The sequence below is a fragment of the Cucumis sativus genome, chromosome 7, assembly GCF_000004075.3.
Source record: "Cucumis sativus cultivar 9930 chromosome 7, Cucumber_9930_V3, whole genome shotgun sequence".
In the NCBI taxonomy this organism is placed as follows: domain Eukaryota; kingdom Viridiplantae; phylum Streptophyta; class Magnoliopsida; order Cucurbitales; family Cucurbitaceae; genus Cucumis; species Cucumis sativus.
The window spans coordinates 21853430-21876679 of NC_026661.2; the positions used below are offsets into that span (position 1 = coordinate 21853430).

Genomic DNA, 23250 nt, shown 5'->3' on the forward strand with positions numbered 1-23250 from the left:
ATTGATACATAAGGACGTTCAAACAATAAATAGAACAAATAAAATAAAAAAGTGACATTCTCAAAATAAAATTGAATCGTATAACTTACTGTTCATGGAGGTTTTCGGATAAATATAATTTGTAAAATTAAAATTTGTATGATGTTTTTTTCAAACATAAATTAAAATTTAGAATATTTTGATTTTCGATCTTTCTAAAGTTGTAATGGCAAGTTTATTTGAACTTAATAATAAATTTAATATTTAAAATCTTCAATTATTGTGATCTTGAGGTTGATAATAACTTATAAGTTTTCACCAATTTTAAAAGAAGTTTGAACTTGACCTTAGCACTTATCTAAAGATCTCTAAAATAAACGAGAAAGTCTCTAAAAGTAGGAAATTTTTATGGACTTTAAGTAAGATTATACCAATTTGCTTGTTGAGTGTAGACTTGCATCAAATTTTGAACCCTAAATAAGAAATCTCTAACCTTTTTCTCTCTATATATATTATTATGTTCAAAGCTTCAATTATTTATTCAACAAAAAATCTAAAAAATAAATGAGATAGTCTCTGCAAAGAGGAAATGTTCATGGGCATGGGCTTTACATGAGTTTGGATCCATTTATTTGTTGGGCTTCGACTTGGCCCAATGGATAATAATTTAAACCCTAAATAAGAAATCTCTAACCCTCTTCTATATATATATATTATCTTAATATGGTATATATAATAGATATTAAAAGAATAAAGGTAAATAATAAGGATAATATAACTTTTGAAAAAGAAGGGGGAAAGTTGGAGGTTACAAAGGAATTATCGAGAAGTAGGATAATGAAGGCATCACATCTTATTACATTTTTCCGTAAGGACAATACGACGACGTACGCGTGCGAGTCACACATGTTTCACGTGCGGGGGGCCATGAGACATTGGAAATTAAAATCCAGTGCAGTTGCGCACACGGAAAAAAGAACGGTCCTCGACAATCACGTCTCTGAATTAGCCAATCAAAATCGATTAAAAAATATATAAAATAAACAAAACAGTTAACCCAATAAAAGACAGCCACGTAATAAAAGGAATATCTAATTTTTTTTTTAAATTGCAAATTGTATCGATAAAGAAAACGATTGAGTCAAAATCTGAAAGCAATAGCAAACACGTAGAGCCAGCACAGTTTCGTTTCTTCGCCATAATTTTGCTATCTTGCTTAGCCAGTCGGCAGCTCTGAGATCCGACCCGCCATTGGTTAGATAAGCTAAAGCTTCTGTTTGTAACTGCAAAAATTGACGTCAAAGCTTCCATTTCATTTCCAAGGAAGTCTTTCGGTTATTTATCTCTTTAAAACAGCGTTTTCTTTAGCTTTTTTAGGTATTTTTTTTAGCTTTGAATTACCGCTGTTTGTTTGCCCAGAAAAGCAACTTTTTCCTGGTGGGAAAGATACATTCCTTCTTGTTCATTACATTAGATTTTTTATTTACAGATTTTTTGGGTTGTTGGGATTTCGTTATCTTGATTGTTTTGCTTCTTATTGTCTGTTTCTGAGAGAACTTTGATGGAAATTTTGGTATGAAGAATTTCAACTTAGAGGGTGTTGTAGAGATGGTTAATTTGTGAAATTTTAGTTAGAGGTTCTGTGATTGAGTATTGCTAAATATGTCTTTGATTCGTCGGAGAAAGGGGGCGGAAAAAGATCCCAAAATTCAGAAGGATGAAGACGAGGATAAGAAGGAGAAGATTAGCGGAAAAGTAAAGGAAACTAAGGCCAAAAAAAAGTGGTCGTGTGTGGACAGTTGTTGCTGGTTTGTTGGGTGTGTTTGTACGACATGGTGGCTCTTGTTGTTTCTGTACAATGCGATGCCTGCATCATTGCCTCAGTATGTGACAGAGGCAATTACGGGACCGTTGCCGGATCCCCCGGGTGTCAAATTGAAGAAAGAGGGGTTGAAGGCGAAGCACCCTGTGGTGTTTGTGCCGGGAATTGTCACCGGTGGGCTTGAACTTTGGGAAGGCCATGAATGTGCAGAAGGTTTATTCAGGAAGCGTCTGTGGGGTGGCACATTCGGTGAAGTGTATAAAAGGTATTTGATAATATGACCCTCCTCTGTACCTTTGTTTTGATGGTTTAATCTTTTCACGTTTGGTTGTCTAATTGTCAGAGTTTTATAAATAATGATAGGTTTTAGTAGTTTTTCTACATGAATTGAATATTGATTTACAAGAGCTACATCCTATGAGGCTTTAAGGTCATTGATGTATTAGAATATCTGAAGTTGTGGTTACTGGTTGTGGTCGATATATTATGAATTCGTCATGAGCTCGATATTTGCAATGAACTTCTTTAATGATGTGCCCATTCAAAGAAATTGTTGCCATGCCGGTTGGTTTTATATAACTGAATTTGGTATTCTTGTTGAACCTTTTCCCTTGCAGACCTTCTTGCTGGGTAGAGCATATGTCATTGGATAATGAATCTGGATTAGATCCTCCAGGAATCAGGGTCAGGCCTGTCAGCGGGCTTGTTGCTGCTGACTATTTCGCTCCGGGTTATTTTGTGTGGGCAGTCCTGATTGCTAACCTGGCTCGTATTGGTTACGAGGAGAAAACTATGTATATGGCTGCATATGACTGGAGAATTTCATATCAGAACACAGAGGTAAATCAATTGGTGGAATACAATTTTATACTTGATAAACATATCTTCATTTTCCAGCTGAGCAAGTTGTTCCATTTTTACCATTACTAACTGTTTGAAATTTCTTGTTAATTACATGAATTCTCAAATGATGTAGGTTAGAGATCAAACTCTCAGCCGAATAAAAAGTAACATAGAATTGATGGTTGCTACCAATGGTGGAAAAAAGGCCGTGATAATTCCACATTCGATGGGTGTTTTATACTTCATGCACTTTATGAAGTGGGTTGAAGCTCCAGCGCCAATGGGTGGTGGGGGAGGACCAGACTGGTGTGCTAAACATATAAAAGCAGTTATAAATATTGGTGGACCTTTTCTAGGTGTTCCCAAAGCCGTTGCTGGGCTTTTCTCTGCTGAAGCCAAGGATATTGCGTTTGCCAGGTCTCTATCGTTTTCATTCACTGTAGTTGGGTAATTTGGCTGTTCTGTATATGCCTATGTGTTTCCATGGTTAGGGAAGAAAATTCCTACTTCTATAGTCGGTTCGGCTCATGTACCTTGTCCTTGAATTCATAAGTTTGGAAGTTTTCTAGGGTGGAGTTGTCTAGGTTACTTAGTAAGTCGGCACCTGCTTTTATGCCACAAATCCTCGGCTATCGCAAGCTATGCCACTCCTTAGTCTATGCCAACAGTTATAAGGCTCTCATTCTTAGCTTGTGCATTTCTCCTAGTGTGCCTTGATGAACTTCAAGTCACAATGATTTCCAATTTTGTTAAATACCTATGGTTTTTTTAATCATATTTGCAGTACACTTTGGAGTACTTTTTTTCAGTAAGAAGGCTGCTCTGCAAAATAAAATGCTAACAGCTTTTAATTTCTGCTAGATCACTTCACTGACAATAGTTTTGTTTGATTATCAATCTAATTGAATTCTTACGTTTTTGTTGACTGAAAGAGTTCATGTCTCTTGCATTCCACAATGCAGGGCTATTGCACCGGTTTTCTTGGACAATGATCTATTTCGCATTCAGACATTACAGCATGTTATGAAGATGACTCGTACATGGGATTCAACCATGTCAATGATACCAAAAGGAGGGGATATTATATGGGGTGGCCTTGATTGGTCACCTGAAGATGGCCATGTTCCCAGCAAAAGGAAGAACAAAAACGATGAGACACGTAATGGTGATGGAGATACTTCTTCAAAGAAAGTTCACTACGGACGAATTATATCGTTTGGGAAAGACATAGCAGAGGCAGATTCATCTGAGATTGAGAGGACTGAGTTTTTGGTAAGGCTCTATTATTTAGCCTAATGATTTTTAGTCTAATTAATCAATCCTGGATGATTTTCTTCACAAAATTCTTATGTTGCACATTTTATTATCTTGTAGGATGCTATCAAGGGACACAATGTTGCGAATGCTACTTGCCAGGACGTTTGGACAGAATACCATGACATGGGAATTGAGGGTATCAGAGCAATCTCAGATTACAAAGTTTATACAGCTGGATCTGTCGTAGATCTACTTCATTATGTTGCCCCACATACAATGGAACGTGGGAGCGCCCATTTCTCTTATGGGATTGCCGACAACCTTGATGATCCGAAATACAACCACTACAAGTATTGGTCGAACCCGTTGGAGATGAGGTGAGAATCTTATCTTTCTTGATTTTACATAGATATATAGATTTAGGTTTCGTAACACCATTCGGATAGACCTCCTATCCAATACACTAACGTTAGAAGAAAGAATGACGAAGATGTGGGGAGTTTGGAAGGAAATTTGCTACAGGAGAAATCATTGGTGGGACCATTATGAATTGACCTAATAGTAAATAAAATGTTTGAGTTCGACAAAGAGAAAGAGCTATTTTCTCAACCTTGATGATCAAACCTCATCAATCATTTGAGTTGTACTCTGTATTACTTTTCTCAGATATCACATATTGGGATTCTCTGATAGCTTTTCTGGCTCCTGCTTATATAATCTGTTCAGTAGTGATTTAAAGAAAAGATAAAAAGAACTAAGAGGTAATAAGTTTAATCTATGGTAGTCACATACTTAATCTTTAATAATAAGTTTCCTTGACATTCAAATATTGTAGGTTCATATGACATAATTCGGGATGCACATAAGATGGTCCTAACACTCACATATATATATATATAAAATTGTTTTGAATGTATGATAGAAGGCATGCGTACAGTTATTTGGAAGCCACCACATTATTACTGTGTGGTAGCATGTCGATAGTGTGATAGAAATGTAGGACAACACATATTATTGTGTGTTTTCTTTTCTAGCAATTTTGGAGAAGACTTATGCCTCTTGAATTGCCTAAGACTTGTATTTTATCCTCTCTAATGTTATATTAAACTTTGTTCGATATTAAAACTGCTCTACAGATTGCCAAATGCTCCGGACATGGAGATCTTTTCTTTGTATGGAGTTGGGATCCCGACCGAAAGAGCTTATGTTTATAAGCTATCTCCTGCTGCTGAATGCTACATTCCATTTCAGATTGACACTGCAGCTAACGATGGTGATGAAAACGGCTGTCTGAAGGATGGAGTTTACACCGTCGATGGAGACGAAACCGTGCCTGTTCTAAGTGCTGGTTACATGTGTGCCAAAGGCTGGAGAGGCAAAACTAGATTTAATCCTTCAGGAATCCGAACATATGTTAGAGAGTACAATCATTCTCCTCCATCAAACTTGCTAGAAGGACGAGGAACGCAAAGCGGCGCTCATGTCGATATAATGGGGAACTTCGCATTGATCGAAGATATAATTCGAATAGCATCAGGAGCTCAAGGGGAAGATTTGGGAGGTGATCAAGTCTATTCTGATATATTTAAATGGTCAGAGAAGATCAAATTGCCTCTGTGATGATCTTAGTTGTTAGTTGATTATATATGTTCTTCTGAAATCATAGCAAATTCAGCATACGCACAAAAAGTTTTAAAGAAAAAAAAGCTTGAAACTGTATCATTTCAAGCAACTTTGGAAATTTTTAGGATTATGGGAAAACCACTCCTTAATTTGGTTGTCCAATATCATTTTTACATCTCATGTATTTTTCCATCAGAACTTGTTGAATTAGCTAAGTCCAAAATTTTCATTTTACCATTGTTTTTGTTTTACATAATTGATATTGTAAACATTAGAATTCTCATATCTTGATGTATAAAACTTCTAAATTATTGGTGCAAATTTGATATTCTCAATTAAGCGAACGTCGCAATTTTATTGTATTTTCTAAAACTTAAAATAAAGCTTTGTCCCTTTAAAATACAAATATCTAGACTACTGATTTTAGTCTATATGATTCTAAATGTGACCATTTTAGTTCATTCACTTTTAAAAGGTGTAAATAACGTACTAAACTCGAAAGCATAAGACTCAACAGAAAGATTTAAAATCGATTAATTATACAATTTATCATGTAAGTGTAATTATAATGAGTGACAATTTTAAGAATAATAATTAAGTATATGCAAACATCTAAAAAAAATACAAATATAGCAAAATTTATCAATGATAAGTATAATAATATTTAAATTTAAATATAATGACAATAAATGCTTAAGATACAATTACTTTTGGAGAATTGCCAAAAATAGTAAAATTGACAAAATATTTACAACATAACAAAAATTTTCAGAATCTATCAATTATAAACATTGATAACCACTGGTATGCTTCTATCAGCGTCTAATAAAAGTCTTACAATCATTTTGTTGATAAAATCTAAAATTTTGCTATAAATATTCTAATTAATTAATTAATTAATATTAATATTATTTATTATTTATTGGTTGAAAATGTCCCATTATTTTACTAAAAAATAAAATAAAATATCAACATCTATTTTTGTACAAAGATCTATTTATATTTTTATTATTGTAAGAATAAACCATTAAAGGAAATGAAAAAAACATATATTTTAAAGTTTGTATTAAAATTAGAATAATATGAGCATTTGGATCCAATGATGGAAAGATATGGAGAGATCTCAATAATCCGACTTTACCCTTTCAACAAATTCAAATTTCTCTGTTCACGATCCGTAACCATATATATATATATATATATATTCCTTTCGCAAATTGTTTGTTTTCGATTCTCTCTCATTCTTTAGGTAATCTGCAGTTTTTCTTTGATTTTCTTTTCCATTTTTCGACTCTATTTCGTCTCCAGAACGAGGAGGAGCTTGAAGAAAACCGCCATGGATGGAGGTGGAGCAGTGCACAATCGCTCAGTTGAAGATGTTTTCAGTGATTTTAGAGGACGGAGAAATGGCGTCATCAAAGCCCTCACCGTAGGTATTCTTCTTTCCCTTTCTCTCGTTGACTCTCTCCAGGACTCGGAATTTCGAAACTACGCGTGATTGCGAATTCATTGTATGTTCTTGCTCTTTTTATCGCTTTAATACTAAGTATTTTACGTTCTTCACCTTTCTTTTCGGAATCGAATCTTTTCTCCTTCGTTGTTTATGGTTTATTTTGGCTGATTTTTTGCGTTTTTCCTCGTGATGTTGCTGTTCGATTTTTATTAGAAAACTTGGATGAAGGAACTTGTGTTGTCTAATGTGCTACTCTTCGCTTTACATGACTGTCGCCGTGAAATTTTGAATCTCAGTCTAGTTTTCTCCTGTACAAGCATTGAAATGTGTTATGAATTTTGTTCCTGAATGCGGATCGATTTTTGTGTACATGCGGGGCTGTCGAAATAAGAGAGAGTATTGGTATTGTAGCCGAAGAGCTCTCTTCCTTTGCCTGTAATTCTTAAATTGTTGCGACTTATTTTTGCAGTATGAATTTTGGGTGATTTGCTGCAAAAACTTACGAGTGTATGTTTCTTTATAGTTTGTTCACGACTTTTATAACAATGGACTAATTTGTGTTTGGATGAAGTACTTGATAAATGTAGAATGTAAACTCCATTACTTGCGTTGTTCAGGTAGTGGAGAGTTCTTTATTAGTTTTATGCTGTCCATATTTTATGTCTTGCTGATTTTTTTGTTCAAGAAAGGTGATGGCTCGAGGCTTTATTCATGTAAATTTGATTGAGAGCTAGAAACGCTTGGTTGTTTTGGTTACATTTGGGAGTTGTGAATGTCTAATTCTTTTCAGTTTTATCATTGCAGATGTTGAAGAGTTCTATCAACAATGTGATCCTGGTACATGCTTGTGTCTCTGTTTGCGTCTTCTTATCTTCTAAGCTACAAATTTATTGTAAATGAAGTTGAGTTGTGTGTTATTGTTATCTGGAATATTAACTTTTGTCCCCATCTCCTTTCTTTTAATATTGTGTGCATTTAATTTGTCCATTTTTTTCTTGTCTCTTAATCACAAGTACTGGATTTTACATTCTTGATCTTAAGTTTAGAACTCCCTTCTTAGCTATGTATATCGGTTCTTTGATGCTTACAGAGAAGGAAAATCTATGCTTGTATGGGTTTCCAAATGAAGTATGGGAAGTTAATCTACCTGCTGAAGAAGTACCCCCAGAACTTCCAGAGCCAGCATTGGGTATTAACTTTGCAAGAGATGGCATGCAAGAAAGGGATTGGTTGGCTTTGGTTGCTGTACATAGTGATTCTTGGTTGCTCTCTGTTGCCTACTATTTTGGTGCGAGATTTGGATTTGATAAATCTGATAGGTATTTTGTTTTTGACTTTAGTTCATATAGGAGTTATTTCAATAACCATGATGGTTGATCTTGCTATAAAAAGTTTTTCCATGTTCTTTTGATGCAGGCGGCGGCTATTTAATATGATAAATGATTTGCCAACTGTATTTGAAGTGGTCACTGGTATTGCAAAGAAACAAGTTAAGGAAAAATCATCAACTGCTAATGGTAGCAAATCCAAGTCAAGTTTTAAATCGGTATGTGTATCTTGATCTTCATTTTTTCAGTTGGTTAATTGATTTTACTTGTGGTACTCTATTTCTGAATGGAACTTTTTTTATTTTTTATTTCATATTTATACTAAATGATGTAGCTTAAGCATTTCCCCCTGGGCCCTGATTTTAAGTATGGTAAAAGAATGAAGCTGGGACACCGATACTAGTTACGATAATGTTTATTTCTCTGCTAGACCTTTTAAGACAATTAAGGGGTGGGGAAATCGAAACCCTAATCTCAAGGTTATCGTACATAGTTGATATCAGTTGAGCTATCCTCTGTTCTGGATAGTCTCCAATTTTTCAGTTTGTTAACAATGTCTTATTTATTTATTTTTTATCTATTTTGCTAGAAATGATTTTTTTTTTACTTCATGCCTGTTCATGGGGCTCAACTATTTCCCCTCCCACCTGTTCAATGAAGAAACTGAGCAATGATAAGAGAATACCCATTCGCAGTTACTTATTAACGGCACTTGTTGATGTGATGTAATTTCACCTTGTTGATTACTCGGATTGGTTACTTATTCTACCTTTCAAGAATTTTTCAGAGGGAAGCTGAAATGCAAGGAATGTACGCAAGGCAGTCGCAGGCAAGGGAAGAGGTAGAGACGTTGTACGAAGAAGATGAAGACGAGCACGGTGACACCTTATGTGGGGCATGTGGTGAGAATTATGCTTCAGATGAATTTTGGATTTGCTGTGATATCTGTGAGAAATGGTTCCACGGGAAGTGCGTTAGAATAACTCCGGCAAAAGCCGAGCACATTAAGCAGTACAAATGCCCATCCTGCAGCAACAAGAGAAGCCGCATTTAAATGGTAAACGAAAACTTTATGTTTTGATTGGTAAAATTGATATCACAAGGGCCTAAATGCTTTTTCTTTCTTAGCACATTTCATGTTTCTTCTAGTTTTGGGTAACAAAATGCCTTTTTAAGCTTCCTATGTAAAGTCTAGATCGCTTAGTCTGTAAGATTGCTTCTTAGTCTTTCCTTTTAATTCTGATCCATGAGAGTTAGCTTCTAACTTCTGAAAGCTCTCAAGAAATGAACCATTTTTTTTTTAATCTTTTGATTTAGTAAAGAAATACTCAGTGATCTGGAAACTATTCTATTTCTTACCGTCGAAAGATTTTCTTTAGGTAAACGGTAAAAGTCTCTCACCTTCAAACTTTCAATAGTAAAACTTGAGACCATCTTAGTTACTGTAAAGATAATATTAAAGTTTACGTTCGTCACCACAAACTTATTTTGGATTAGTGTGTGACTTGATTATTACGCCACAAATAGCCAAAACTAGAACACATTTGTTTGGTCCCACAGCAAGAGATTATAATTTGAAATATCACTTAAAGACTGATATAGGGGTATTAGGCCCCACTTATAGTTAGAGTACATGAATGTCATTTCTCGGCGTTATGATTTATTTTATTGAAATCTTAAGTTTGAAGATGGAATCTTTTAATCCATCATTTATATCTATGGACTTTTGACAAGGACAATCTTTTAATTCATCTGGATAAGCTTTATTAATCCTCTACTTTTGTTGGCGACATTCTTTTGTTTTAGAATACGGAAAATATCTATTGTAAACTTCAATTTAATGAACTGTGACAATTTTTACTCTTTTATACGTTTAGACTTAAAGATTATTCCTCAGCGTAATTAATAGAAAAAACAATTCATAATATCTATCTTTTGCATATTACAAATAATATCTATCTTTTGCCTATTACGAATATGGCAAAATTAGTTATCGACCTTTTGTCAGTAATTTCTAAAATAGTAATGCATCCTAATAATAACTCTAGAATCAGTAAAATTTTGGTAACACTATTGGTTAAAACCCTTTGAAATATAAATACTATGGTTTTTGCACGGTTGGGTTTTGGTTTGTTTCGATGAATCGATCAAATTTTAATCTCTAAGAAATGATCATCAAACTAATTAACATTTTGAATATGAGGATCAAAACAAGTATTTAAAGAAATATTCCATGCAATCTATACAATCTCACTGAATTGTTGAATGGCAAATCCATTTTACTTTTGTTTTTTTTCAAATGTAACGTAACCAACATATGTTGTTAGAATAAGCGAAGAGAAGCCACCAATTTTACAGAAAGTAATTATTTCTATACATTTTATATATGAACAAATGGCTATGCCTTACATTATATCAACAAAGTAGATTCAGATTGGATTCATTAAAGTAGAATTAGAAAGAAAAAAGAAAAAAAAAATTAAAAAGAAATCCAAGAAGAGAATTATCAGAAACAGTTTTGAAAAAAAAATGACAATCTTCACTCACCATGAAAACTCCCATCTTCCCCTGCTATGCTTTAGCTTGTTAAACTCTCTTGATTCTTTGTTGATAGCCGTTTCAAAAACTCGTATGTAGTGATCATTGTCGTCGCAGACATCGACATGGATGCACACCGGGGTGCCAACCCTCGATAACAAGCCGTCCATCCTCCTTCCCGCACCAAATTCCTCAATGTCTGTCCTATAGTTGGTCCTCTTCTCCCATTTTCATCCCCATCCAACACTTGCAATCTCGTCTTGATGGTATCGAGTGGCATTGTTATCAAGGCTGATATACTCCCTGCCATTGCTGCGCTCGCTCCTTGAACTGCAATCACAGTTTTGGAATCGGGTTTGTAGACATTGTTACTATATCCTCCATTTTCATTATCTTCATCAACCTGAACCTTCTTTGCATGATAACAGCACCCAATTCCACCCCAAACCAGCCGCTGTGCTACATAATAAGATGCCCACCACACGGCATTCGACGGTGCGTAGGTCAAAATTGATATTCCAAATCCTCGGTAGAGGCCACGGAGGCCATCGGCCTTGAGGATCTTTCGAAAGGCATCGATTCCATTGATGTAATGAGTTGAGGAAGAATTGGGATTGTTGTATCTAGGTTGAACCATGAGTCTTTGACTCACAACATCAACAGGAGTCCATACAAGCTGAGCTGCCATTGCCGCACTCAATCCAGCAGCGGCGTTAGCAATGGTAGCTGCACTAGTTTCTGGGAATCCAACTCTAATGGTGGCAGTTCCGACATAGCTCTTTGTAATCTCAAGAGCTCCCATGTATAAAGCTCTAGCAGGGATAGTTCCCATTAGAGAAGTACCAAATCCTCGGTAAAGAGCTCGGAAACCTTCATGGCGGACAAGAGAAAATGCGGTTCTGATGCAAGAAAGTTGCGAATGAGAAACCTGTTGACGAGTTTTCAACACAACCATAGGGTAAAGAGAAGCGGAAACACCTGAAAACAACGCTGCACCGAGAAAAAAGAATTTAGATTTATCGAGCATCTGCCAATCGATTTCGGCCGGAATATGAATTTCTTGCGGCGATTCTTCCTCCGCCGCACCTAGATTCATCTTCGCCACCTTCTCTAAGCTTATAAACCAGAGACAAATCGAAAAAAAAGAAAAGAAAAAAAAAAGAAAAAGAAAAAACGAAACAGTCAAGAATTCCAAACTTCAAAACTCAAATCCCCAACGCCATTTCTTCTGTCTACAACCGAATCTAAGGTAAACTGTACAAAATTTCGGATTAATATACAAATTTGAAAAAGGAGATGGATCTGGAATGGATTCAATTGAGAAGAGTTTTTTTCCTCGTGTGGAACAAGGTCTTGGATGGAACACAATCAACGACGTATTGTTCCACCATTTTCAGGTGAAACGACAACATTCAGCGGAGACAAATTCGTCGAAAAGCAGTGGAAGAGAGAAGGAAAATTAGGGTTCCGATGAAGTGGCAATGGCGGTCGGAGAAAGGAAAAGGAGAAAGGAAACCGGATGAGTATGGAGAAAGGAGAGAGGGAAAGATAAAAAAAGAGGAAAAAGAAGACTGACACGTGGCGGTAAGAGATTAGGAAAATTGGGTGCGTTTGCATTGTTAGGGTTTCCTTCTTTGTTGGGGCGTCAGGCGGCGGCTCGTTCGAACCTATGGGTGACGTGTCGACTCTATCCATCTAGACCACATTTTTCTTGTTTTTATTCTCTGCTGCGCACCTACATGAATACCTCACCAATCATATTTCATTCTTTCTTCCACCCGCAAATAATATTTATGAGCCCTCTCACAAATATAGCAATTTCTTTCATGATAACAAGATCGACGTCACTACAATTTTTAAATTACAACAAGTATTTTTGAATTAGTGTCCACCCTCAAGTAAATAGATGAAATTTTTCTGAATTACGTAACTAACTAGAGTGCATGTTTACTTTGAGTTAAAGGGAGTTTAGACTCTAATTGTATAATTGTTAATAAATATTATTTAATATAGTTTAGACTCCAAGATTTAAGCTTTTTTTTTTTTATGTTAATGATATAATTGTTTATAAACTAAAACTATTTTGAATAAAACTTTCTTTTCTTGTTGACGTATGGGTGATCCAATCAAAATATCTTTAAAAGGCAACATGTAAGTTTATAAATGGTAATGGTAGACACGTCCAAGTCAATGGCTTATTTATTTTTTTGTTGATTGTTCTTTGATGTCTTTTAATGATCAGACAGGAATATATTCAACCAAAATTATTTAAACAAATAATTAGCACAACAAAACTTGAATCATCCAAACAAAAAGAATTCACCATTGATATGACTCCAACTTAGTTTTGGTCTAAAACACAAATTGATGACAAGACAATTTCACGAACTTGTACGTTTTATAAAAAATTGTGTTCAAAGTCTCATAAATTTACAATGGGAATTGGACTCTAAAGTGAGTTTAAAATCGGTGGGTGTCGTAAGTAAGAGATTAATTTTCGTTGTTTTCATTTAAACTTTAGCTCAGCACAACCAAATAACTTAAATTTAGGTGATTTGAGGTAAAAAGATATATATATATAAAAGAAGGCAAGTGAAGGAAACATGTGATCATATATTGATAATAATTGTGATATTAATTACATTTTTGAGTAAAAGATGCAATTTACATCAATGTTTCCTCCACTGACGTTCCATAAATTTAGTCCCCGGAGTTTTGCATAAGCTCAAACCACTGCAACAGAGAAAAGAAAGAAAGAAAGAAAGAAAGAACATCATTAAGGTGAATTATATGAAAGGAAAAAATGAAAAGAAAAGAAAAGAAAAAGAGAAAGGAAAAGGAAATTAATTTTACTTGTCTCAGTAGATCTCCAAGGGTTCTAGGTAGTGCTTCAATATTCCTTAGAATTATGTAGTATGGGAATGGGAAGGAGTCTAAGTACTTTGAGAATTTAATATTTCCACCATCAAAAGAAGCTTCCTGAAAAACCAAAGAGAAATGGATTGTAGTGAATGGGAAGAAGATTTGTATCTAAATGAAAAAGAAGAAAAGGATATTGAAGGGAATACCATGAGTTCCATTATGGATTCCTGAGGACTATCAAGAAGCAAAAATGCAACCATACGTTTTCGACTTAGAATGTCCCTCACATAACGTTTCAATTTATCCTGCAAAAGGGAAAATTAGTGTTTATAGAAATAATCCAAAAAAAGAAGAAAATGGCCCAAGATAAGGTATGTTTTTCACTGCGTTTATGTTTTTATTGAAACTGATGATAAGAGTTAGTTACCAAACAAGTTCTGAGAGTTTGGCTCATGACTAAGAATAATAACCAGGAAAAAGTATTACCTTCTCATGAAATCGTCCATCGGCAATGATTAAAACAAGCTGTTGTAAAGGATTGTGTCCAGATGGAAGGCGAGCTTTGGTGACTGCACTATCCAATGTGTCATTAAGATATTTCAAAAGGTCAACGACAGGTTCGTCGGTGATGCTATTCTCTTGTTTGAATGTTAGATTGGAGATCATCTGTATCCACATTCATCAAACAAAAAAGATGGTTGTTTTGAGTTTGAGTGTGGTGTAAGATAAGGCGTAAGTTTAACAAAAGAATAAAGAATCTTTCATTTCTAACATCCTATTTTCTAGATGAGCAATGGAAAAGTCGATACCTGGACACCAGCCTCTGCTGTGAATGATTGATCAAAATCATGCAGTAACCTTATGTTTCCCTTCTTCCCAAAGCTTGCAACTGCTAAGCTTCCCATTTCTAGTTGGGACATGGCTCGGCATACTGTCACTAAAGCTTCAGTAGCAATATCTCCACAACAACTTTCGGACATGCTCCGAGAATCATCCACGGCAATAACAATTTGGTAATCACGTTTGTTAGGTCTCGTCCTTCTCATCCATATCTTATCTTTACGATAATGACTTGCTATATAGGGAATGACCTGGATGATTACAGTCGATGAGTTTTTTTAAGGGTGAAAAGAAAAAAGAGAAGAAAACAAAAAGTTCAAGATTTCATAGAAGGTACCTTTTTCATATTGATCCTTTTGCCAGTTTTGTAATCCCCCTGGAGCTTGCTAGCAAGAGTTGGCTCCATGACAAGACGCAGTTGTTCAGCCAACTCCTGAGATAACCTAGTTGTGCGCAGTTCATATTTCCTCCAGAGAGCAGTTGCGCTATCTTTAACCTCGTTAGATACTACTTCAGTACTGTTCACTTTCCCCAATTCCTCATCATTAACAGATAGCTTTTCAAATTTACGCATTGGCTCATTCAAGTAAGTTCTATTGACAGATACCAAATTATCAGAAATGGGTGTAGATTCAACATCTTCAGTGTTATGATGTTCCTGGGATTCCTCAGTCGGATTCTGCAAATTTGAAGCAGGTACAGGATCATCTGCTGTACTTTTCTGAATGGAGGTACGACTCAACTCACGAGTTTCAAGATTTTGTCTCTCAGATTCCATTGGCTCAGAGATGTCAGACTTCATGGCAGCAGTACTATCTTTGTCGAAGTTATTACCATTGGCATCTGTGTCAATCTGCTCAGATGTTGCGGGTCCCAATGCCTGTGCAGAACCCTTATCCAATTCAGAAACAAAACCATATTCTTCTGCATCTTCGTCCTCCATCTCGTCTTGTACATCTTCATTATTTGCCTGGAGATCGACAGAAACTTTTGCTCTTTCCTTCCACGTATTTAGTGCATCACCAACATTACGGTAAGGATTTGGTTGCATTTTCTGTAAAGCTGATGCTTCAGGCTGAGACATTTGAGTATTTAAAGGATCGTCAGTGAATCTCCCACCACTTGATGAGTCTGCTGCCAAAATATCAGTCTCAGAACCATCACCACTAGGCATGCTTCTTGAAGAAGTACCATCATTTTGTATTTCATTACTTCTAGACCAGCTTTTCCCCAGGTCAGTTTTCCTCGAGTCTGATGACTGCAAGCCACCATTTGGTTGTGTGGCAGATTCTGCATTTTGTGCATTTTCACCTGCCTCTGACGCATCATTTCTTGGTGCCATAACATTCAGCTGATTATTTTCCTCATGGTCACCACCCTCAGTGTCCATTTCAGTGGTTTCATGCTCAGTCTCCGCTTCAGTCATATTTTCATCTATCTGATCTGCCGTGTTCTCCTCAATATTCCCATTCTCAGTAGAATTTTCATCCTCGTCAAGATCATCTTGCACAGAAGATGCCTCCTCTTTTTCATCCATCTCCAGATCTGGACATTCATTTGACTCTTCATGCTTCAATCCTGATTGTGGTTCAGCGACTTCTTGCTCTTTATCAAAAGTCATGTTTTCATCTCCCTCTGCATCCGAAGGGTCAGTATTATTCTCACCTTCAACATCCCTTTCTTTATGCTCATTCATATCTTTCTCACCATTTTCATCTCCAGAAGCAGAAAGTTCATCGTTGGCTCTAAGTTCACAAGAGTTGACATCCTCATTCTCAACTGGAGGCCCTGATTCAACCTTTTCATTCTCCTTATTAAGACATTCATCTTCCTCCTTATTCCACGTTTTCTCATCAACTACTTCACTTTCAGCACCAGTTTCTCCCATGGTGGATTCCAATTGTTCATTTCCCTCATCTTCATTGTCCTCCTCCTCGTCAGAATGCTCACTAACACTATATGTCTCTGCATCAAAATCTTGCTCCATTTCAATACCTTTGTCGCTTTTACTTGGGTTTGGAGCATCCATCTCGCTTGCCTAAACAAGTAATTAATTATTCGAAAGAAAAAAAATTCGAGATTTGAGAAATGAAAAACAAAAAACAGTATCCAGCGAGACAGCGGACTTGTACGATTATGCATACCTTCTCATTAGCACCAAGCAGCTGATCCTCATCAATCATCTGATCACTCACGTCATTTAATCCTACACCCTCCCCCATGCCAGTTCCACTCACGTCTTGATCTTTTTTATCAGTAACATCATCGTCTGGATTTTCCGTAGGAAGGCCAAATCCTTCAGAATACAAATTAGCCAAAACTGTTGCTAACACATTGGTTGTCACTGATACCTGGCATAATTTCGTCAAAACCAAAAAAAGGTGAACTCCAGGGGTCTGAGGTAACTGTGCTAATTAATGAAATGAAAATGCCATTGATTTACTTCTAATGGTAAATCAAATTCACAAAACAACTAAGAGATAAAATAGAGAAACAAAATCATCAAAGTGCCACGCATCTAAACATCAGCAAAATTTGAAAAGAAATACAATTGAGTTATGACCAACCTACCGAGCAATTGAAGTCAAGAACATCTTGTAGCAGACGCTCACCAATATTCTTTATTAAGTCTAGAAGTACATGTAATTGCTGAAAATATGCGCCCACTTGCAATGATAACATGCGATCTTCAGAGAGAGAATTGCCATTGAGTTTCATACCAGAAGTATAAAGCAGTTTATCCTGGACACAGAACTCCAAATGAGAACCTACCATAATTTCAAAAAGAAAATGCAGAAAACGAGATATATCAACTCACAGCATAAGAGATTGTATTGAGAAGTTTATCGCACAAAGTGTCCAAACTCAGATTTTTCATAAACAAGCCCAACAAAGGTTCCCAGGAGGTAACATTCCCTATATTTTCTGCTGGCAGACTATGCTCAGAGCACGATGAATTAAAATTTCCCAATGCGCTGAAAATATGTCCGAAAGTGTCCTCAAGAGCTTCATTAAATCTGCTACAAATCTCAGAAAAGTTCTCCCCATTACTGATACTACTCACTGCCTCCAGACCAGATCTGAACTCTTCCTCAACAATACTCGACTGCAAAAAAATTTAGTTTTCATATGACCATATGTGAAAAGTCATCATTTTATATAATATATTGAATAAATCAAAGTGTACATTACATTGGTGAATAAATAGAGACCAAAATACTAATAAAGGAATAATACAAATATGGGAAATATTAAATAGGAATAAATCCAACTTTAACAAAAAGTTGAGTTCACTTGCAAGCATTTGGCATCAACCCACAGGAATGATGGGGATGAAAATTATTCGGGCATACCTTCTCAAATACTTCATCAAAATGACCAAGCAGAATATTTTCAATTGATCTTTGATTAGCAACACGCTTGGACAGAGTAGAGAGATGCTCCTTGAAGATGTTGATAACTTCAAAATTCTGACTGACAAGCTCTTTCATTTGTTCCGTAACAACATATGGCTGCAAGATACTAGCAGGGGTTGATATAACTTCCTTCTGGCCAAGAAGGTAATTATCAAGGCATTCCTGCAATATGGATTGTATGATTTTTATTTGATAAAAAAATCTAATTGGTAAACGAAATAATCCAAAGAGTCAAAAAATGAGAGCCCCCCTACATAGGGAGGACAAAAGGTGCAATGGAAGTGCAAGAAGGATTGAACATGAATTGCAAAAATATAGAACATCACTGCATCCAAATAATACAAAATTATGTATTAAATTTTGAACCTTTGACTTCTGGAACCCAGGCAAATATGTCTCTATTGCTTCAATAATCCAATGTTCTTCAGATTTGATGCTTCGGCAGGACTTCAAATGCACATTTTTGAAAGATTTTAACAGGATTAATTCTTCTTGAGCCATTGTATTCAAACTGTCAAAGATTTTCTGTAAAAATCAAGAAAGAATGTCAAACACTTCACTCAAAAGGATGAAATAGCATTGACATCACACAATGAAAATCAAACTGACCTTCTGCTGCCACATGCATCTATATATGATTTCCTGATTACAACTAATTCTGCTTTCATAACCATTCCGAGCACTGGAATCCTTAGAACTGGAGTACAACTTTTCCAAAAGTGATACACAACTTCTCAAGTGATTCAAATGCTTAGCAAAGTGATCAGCAGCAGTGTGCTGCTTCTGCTGTATTACAATAAGTTGGTTCAGAAAAGAGCATGACCGCTCCACCTGGAAAAGAGAAAACCAGGATATAAGGGTCAGGTTTAAGTTGTTGATCCACAAAATATGAAAAAACAGAAGACAGTAGAAATCCAACCACAGTGCATTATGTTATTGCAAGACAGTGTCCCATAGCAACAAGAATGGTTTTAGTAAGGAAAACCGATGTCCCAGAGAAAGACATGCAATCCTGCTGATTACCTGACAGCTGAATTTCTAAATTATTAATTACCCACAGATTCAAAATAGGAGTTACCTGCTCACGTGTAACATCTTTATGAGAGTTCAAGCAAGTCTGCTGCAAGAGCAACACTGCTTTTACACTCTTGAAGTAGTATTCAATGGCTTCACTTCTTTTCGCACCTAATCCTAAATTCTGAAATTCTTTTACATCACTGGAAGGAGTATCAACTGAAACTCCACGTAGTCTACTTTGAGATAGAAGCAAATACTGAATGTCATCTGATTGCTGAAGGAACCACCAGGATTTACGATTCTCCTGAAAAAGCCAAGCCAATGTTTAAGCAAACACAACATACAATTCTAGACAGCTTCAAAATTGAAGGAAAAATTTTCTTCTGACGTTTACTACCTCCAAATAAATAGACTTATGCCTTGACAGACCACTGGTTTCCAAAAGCTTCAGAAGTTCAGACAAGGCCCTCCGTTTCCCTTGGCTCTTTTTTGATTCCTTCCAAATAACGTCACAATAGCATGCTCTTTGGTATATTCTTTCAACTGTGCAACTTAAAGATTTCCATTCCTCTTGATAGGAAAGGGACTGCGACTGAGATTCTTGTTGCTGAATTACACTAATCAAATCTGAAAAGTTGAAATATCCTTATGTTCATAAGCATTAAATAGGAAACAGAACTAAACAATAAATAATATAAATATGAGATAAGAACCTTCAACACTTTTTAAACTTGAGAATGATCGCTTGTATTCAGGAGTTCCATTCAGACACACATTCTGCAGCACACTTCCTACACTTTTTCTCCAGTCGGAAAACCAATTAAACCTAAAAACCATACAAGCCATATTCCATTACAACGTGGTTTAGGTCACAGTAACAAAGAATCAATTTTTTTCCAAAAGAAGAATAAGAAGAGGAAGAGGAAGAGGAAGAAAGCTAACCTATCTTCTGCACTAGATTGAAGAATTTGAATTTTGCTCCCTTTTTTTGCTGCCTCTTGGTTGAAGAAAAGCAACACAGGTTGCTGCAACAGATCCTATAATGGAAAGGAAAAAAGTAGAAACAAAAGGAAAAGTATAAGAACAACGTCAAGGCTTCCTTCATGTTGATGTCCATCATCCTTTCTAATAGTGGATGCAACCCAAGAGTTGCATTTACCCAGAATTCAAGATTTGATTTCATGAATAGAAGAAATTACCTACAGAATCAGTATCTGATCGATAAACCGATTTTTTCAGTGAAGGCACCCAAGACCCCAGTAACAGATAAAAGCAAGTTGAAATTATTGTTTATCACTTACACTGTATTTCTTAATAAGTTTCCTCAGCTTCAGCCTGCTTCTCCTTGAGTTCTCCAGAGAACAATAACTCTCAACGCGTTCCCAACGACATAATTTCTGAATTTCCTTCAACTCCATTTCAATTTTCTTCCGACAACCTTCTATATGCTCCAATATTCTGAAGTGGAAAAAAAATCATATCTCATGATATATCAATAAAAGAAGCATTCAGTATTCTAAAATGGGTGGAAAAAACATTACTGAAACTCACATTGGTAAAAATTGAACATAATATCCAAATAAGTTGTACAAGGCCTTCACAAGTTCCATCTCATAAGGACTGCAACATTTGGGACGATTTCATAATTAGAAGGAATGAATTTAGAACACAGATAGCTAACTGCAGAAACTAGAAAACATCAAGCGAGAAGGGTTGTTTTTGCCAATATGCTTGAATTTGTTTGTACCAGATCTTAATAGAACGAATAATAATCACAAGCAATTCATTTTGCTATCTTTCTATGTATACTTCTGGTACCTGGAAACTTTAACGCATGCACCAGTTCTAATTTGTCCAAGGAATGAAAATAGAAGTTCAAGGCGTTTTCTGAATTCCCCAACACTTGATGTGTGAATGAAATCCTCCAAACTGCAATAAATGATACTGTATGAGATAAATAGCAGAAGTATAAAGAACATTTGAGGTGCAAGGAGGTTTTAGGGTAAAGGACATGCCTACTGATGGTAGAGTCAGAATGCCAATGCCGTATAATCGCAAAAAGAGGAAACCATAACTGCAGCAAATATGAGACAGAAGAGTTTTATTAGTACTGAAAAATGTATCATATAGGTTTCTTTAGGACAAGAGACACTTTGGGCAGAAGAAGAAACGAAAATGTCTGTGCTTTAGCCACTTCAGACTTTATTAAAATAATAGTGCTAATAATAAAAGTGAAAACAAAAACACAAAGAAGTGAAATTTAGGAGGTCAAGACTAAAACAATTCAATATTAAGCACGGATCAAGGCTGAAAGAAAAGATTTTCTATGGCCAAAGTGAAATTTAGGACCCTCCCTCATCCCATGGAACAAAAGTGGTCTTATCAATCAACATTGGTACATAATATCACCTTTCCACAGTTGAGTTCGTACTGGTCCTGCACCTCATCGAGCAATGCTGACCATGAGTCAAGCTCGATCTTTTTCCATGATGAAACTAATTCAATTATAGTCTCCAGTTGCTCTGCAAGTTATTATAAAAGAGTTGTAGAAGATGGGTTTCCAAGAGCAAATCCAAAAAAATTTAATCAAAAGTCCTTACCAGAGGAAGAAAACTTTGACCCGTGTTCTGGTAATGTTTGCACCTTGTTAACCAGGATTTGCAAACCTGATAAAGCCTGTAAAGATCATGGTGAGAATCTCAGGACAAAAACATAAAATTTTCCAAGAAAATTATAGAACGACAAAGGATATCATCAACAACTGTATCTATGCTGCTTTTTTTCGGTGTATTGATTTGCTGGCTATTCATAGCCATAGCTTTCTGTTAGACCACTGATAGTTTTACAATATAGTAAAAAAGGGAAAAGAGGATTTTTACAATATAGTAGAAAAGGGAAGAGAGGATTTTTACAATATAGTAGAAAAGGGAAGAGAGGAGTAGCATGTGTAAAGGGGGACCACAGTGAGAGTTAGAGTCTGGAGTAGGTTAGTATAAATAGAAGTATGAAAAGGGAGGGAGAGTTAGTTAGAGTTTTGAGAAGAAATCCTGTTTCATCTTTGAGAGAGAAGATAGCATAATAGGAGAGTTCAATTTTGTATTTCTTGAATTGATATCTCTATCAATTCGATCTTTCCTAACTACTGTAATTCGATTTCGTTACTGAAAATAAAAGCAATTTGCTCATTGAATTCTGTTATTGGAACCGAGTTCCATGACTTTTCCTTTCTCATTGCAAATTGGAAACATTTTTTGTAAACTCTCTGAATGAGTCTCTTTGTTCCATCATATCTTTGGATATCTTTGAATATTTCATTCAATCAATGAAATCATTTCTTATTACAAAACATAACCACAAGAAAATTAGAATTCCCATTTATTACTGGAGTCCATAGCTTTCAAACAAGGACAAATTATCTTTGAAGGAAGTTACATTCTTTCCCTTTCTTGAATAAGAGTTTATCTATGGTGTCTGAGACATTGATATATAAAAAATGCCCCAATCTCAATAATTAAGGATGACCTAATGGATTGCCCTTACTAAAAGTCATTTCAGTGAACAATCTACACCCCCTTAAAAAAAACCTATCACTATTACAAATTAGCAATAAATAGCAGGAAAAATACCTTTGCTACTGGAGTGTCCGTAGAAAAATTTTGAAGCATTTCAATTATATCCAAGATCTTCTGAAGAACATGATGTTCTTCGTGATCCAGCAAAAGTGAAGAAACACGTTGTCGAAGAGGATCAAGTACTTTCACCATGTTTGCTATCATTGAAGGATTTGAATCCTGAGTAAAAGTATTATAACCATAATTAAAAGAATTGCATACTATGTTAAAAATTACAACAATACATAAATCACTTTGCAAAACCTTGTAGAAATTATATTTCCCAGCTACTCTTTCAGGAAAACCCCAGTTTCTGTCATGCTCCAAACACAGACGTAATACGTGCTCTGGTGCAAGTTTGGCATCCAGACTTGACATCAACAAACCACCAAAATCTGAAGAAAAAACAGCATGCAAATTTCAACTTCAACAGTTCAAAAAAATAAGTACTACAAAATATGACCAAACTTCAACAGTTGCAGAAAATAATGACTAGAAAGTATGACCAAATGTCTCGACATGAATACCTTTAAGTAATGCTAAACCCAAATTATATGAACCAGAAAAAGAAAGTAACCGGGATGCATCCGATACTTTGAAAGTTCCAGGCTGAAACCAAAGGAAAGAAACATGTCAGATAATAAAGTGCTAGGACATCCTT

At 35.7% G+C, this 23250-nt stretch overlaps 4 protein-coding genes across 4 annotated transcripts in view; 2 read left to right on the forward strand and 2 right to left on the reverse strand.

Moving 5' to 3' along the window:
* The first annotated feature begins 1134 nt into the window (after positions 1-1134).
* LOC101222563 (phospholipid:diacylglycerol acyltransferase 1) lies at positions 1135-5863 on the forward strand. The gene is made up of 6 exons (XM_004141645.3): positions 1135-2066; positions 2419-2641; positions 2778-3061; positions 3607-3916; positions 4019-4278; positions 5038-5863. The coding sequence occupies exons 1-6, from the start codon at positions 1642-1644 to the stop codon at positions 5519-5521; spliced, it is 1986 nt and encodes a 661-aa protein (XP_004141693.1). The 5' UTR covers positions 1135-1641; the 3' UTR covers positions 5522-5863.
* Positions 5864-6608: 745 nt separating this feature from the next.
* Positions 6609-9661, forward strand: LOC101222322 (PHD finger protein ALFIN-LIKE 3). The gene is made up of 5 exons (XM_004141644.3): positions 6609-6957; positions 7782-7814; positions 8068-8296; positions 8394-8523; positions 9093-9661. Exons 1-5 carry the CDS (start codon positions 6861-6863, stop codon positions 9357-9359), a joined length of 756 nt encoding a protein of 251 aa, XP_004141692.1. The 5' UTR covers positions 6609-6860; the 3' UTR covers positions 9360-9661.
* A 994-nt stretch (positions 9662-10655) lies between these two features.
* Positions 10656-12590, reverse strand: LOC101210602 (solute carrier family 25 member 44). Its single transcript, XM_004141762.3, has one exon. It carries the CDS (start codon positions 11937-11939, stop codon positions 10884-10886), a length of 1056 nt encoding a protein of 351 aa, XP_004141810.1. The 5' UTR covers positions 11940-12590; the 3' UTR covers positions 10656-10883.
* An 846-nt stretch (positions 12591-13436) lies between these two features.
* LOC101210104 (midasin) overlaps positions 13437-23250 on the reverse strand; it is a 35962-nt gene continuing 26148 nt past the window's right edge. Inside the window, exons 54-78 of the mRNA XM_011661333.2 lie at positions 23117-23198; positions 22854-22984; positions 22605-22769; positions 21579-21654; positions 21388-21500; positions 20994-21052; positions 20797-20907; positions 20530-20598; positions 20280-20436; positions 19921-20015; positions 19692-19804; positions 19376-19605; positions 19040-19282; positions 18571-18792; positions 18328-18486; positions 17899-18123; positions 17364-17651; positions 17117-17287; positions 16690-16896; positions 14883-16583; positions 14515-14796; positions 14192-14371; positions 13912-14010; positions 13697-13822; positions 13437-13576 (exon numbers count right to left, since the gene is read on the reverse strand). Of these exons, the coding sequence (XP_011659635.1) occupies positions 13544-13576; positions 13697-13822; positions 13912-14010; positions 14192-14371; positions 14515-14796; positions 14883-16583; positions 16690-16896; positions 17117-17287; positions 17364-17651; positions 17899-18123; positions 18328-18486; positions 18571-18792; positions 19040-19282; positions 19376-19605; positions 19692-19804; positions 19921-20015; positions 20280-20436; positions 20530-20598; positions 20797-20907; positions 20994-21052; positions 21388-21500; positions 21579-21654; positions 22605-22769; positions 22854-22984; positions 23117-23198 (5337 nt within the window). The 3' untranslated portion in view covers positions 13437-13543. The remainder of the gene's footprint in view (positions 13577-13696; positions 13823-13911; positions 14011-14191; positions 14372-14514; positions 14797-14882; positions 16584-16689; positions 16897-17116; positions 17288-17363; positions 17652-17898; positions 18124-18327; positions 18487-18570; positions 18793-19039; positions 19283-19375; positions 19606-19691; positions 19805-19920; positions 20016-20279; positions 20437-20529; positions 20599-20796; positions 20908-20993; positions 21053-21387; positions 21501-21578; positions 21655-22604; positions 22770-22853; positions 22985-23116; positions 23199-23250) is intronic.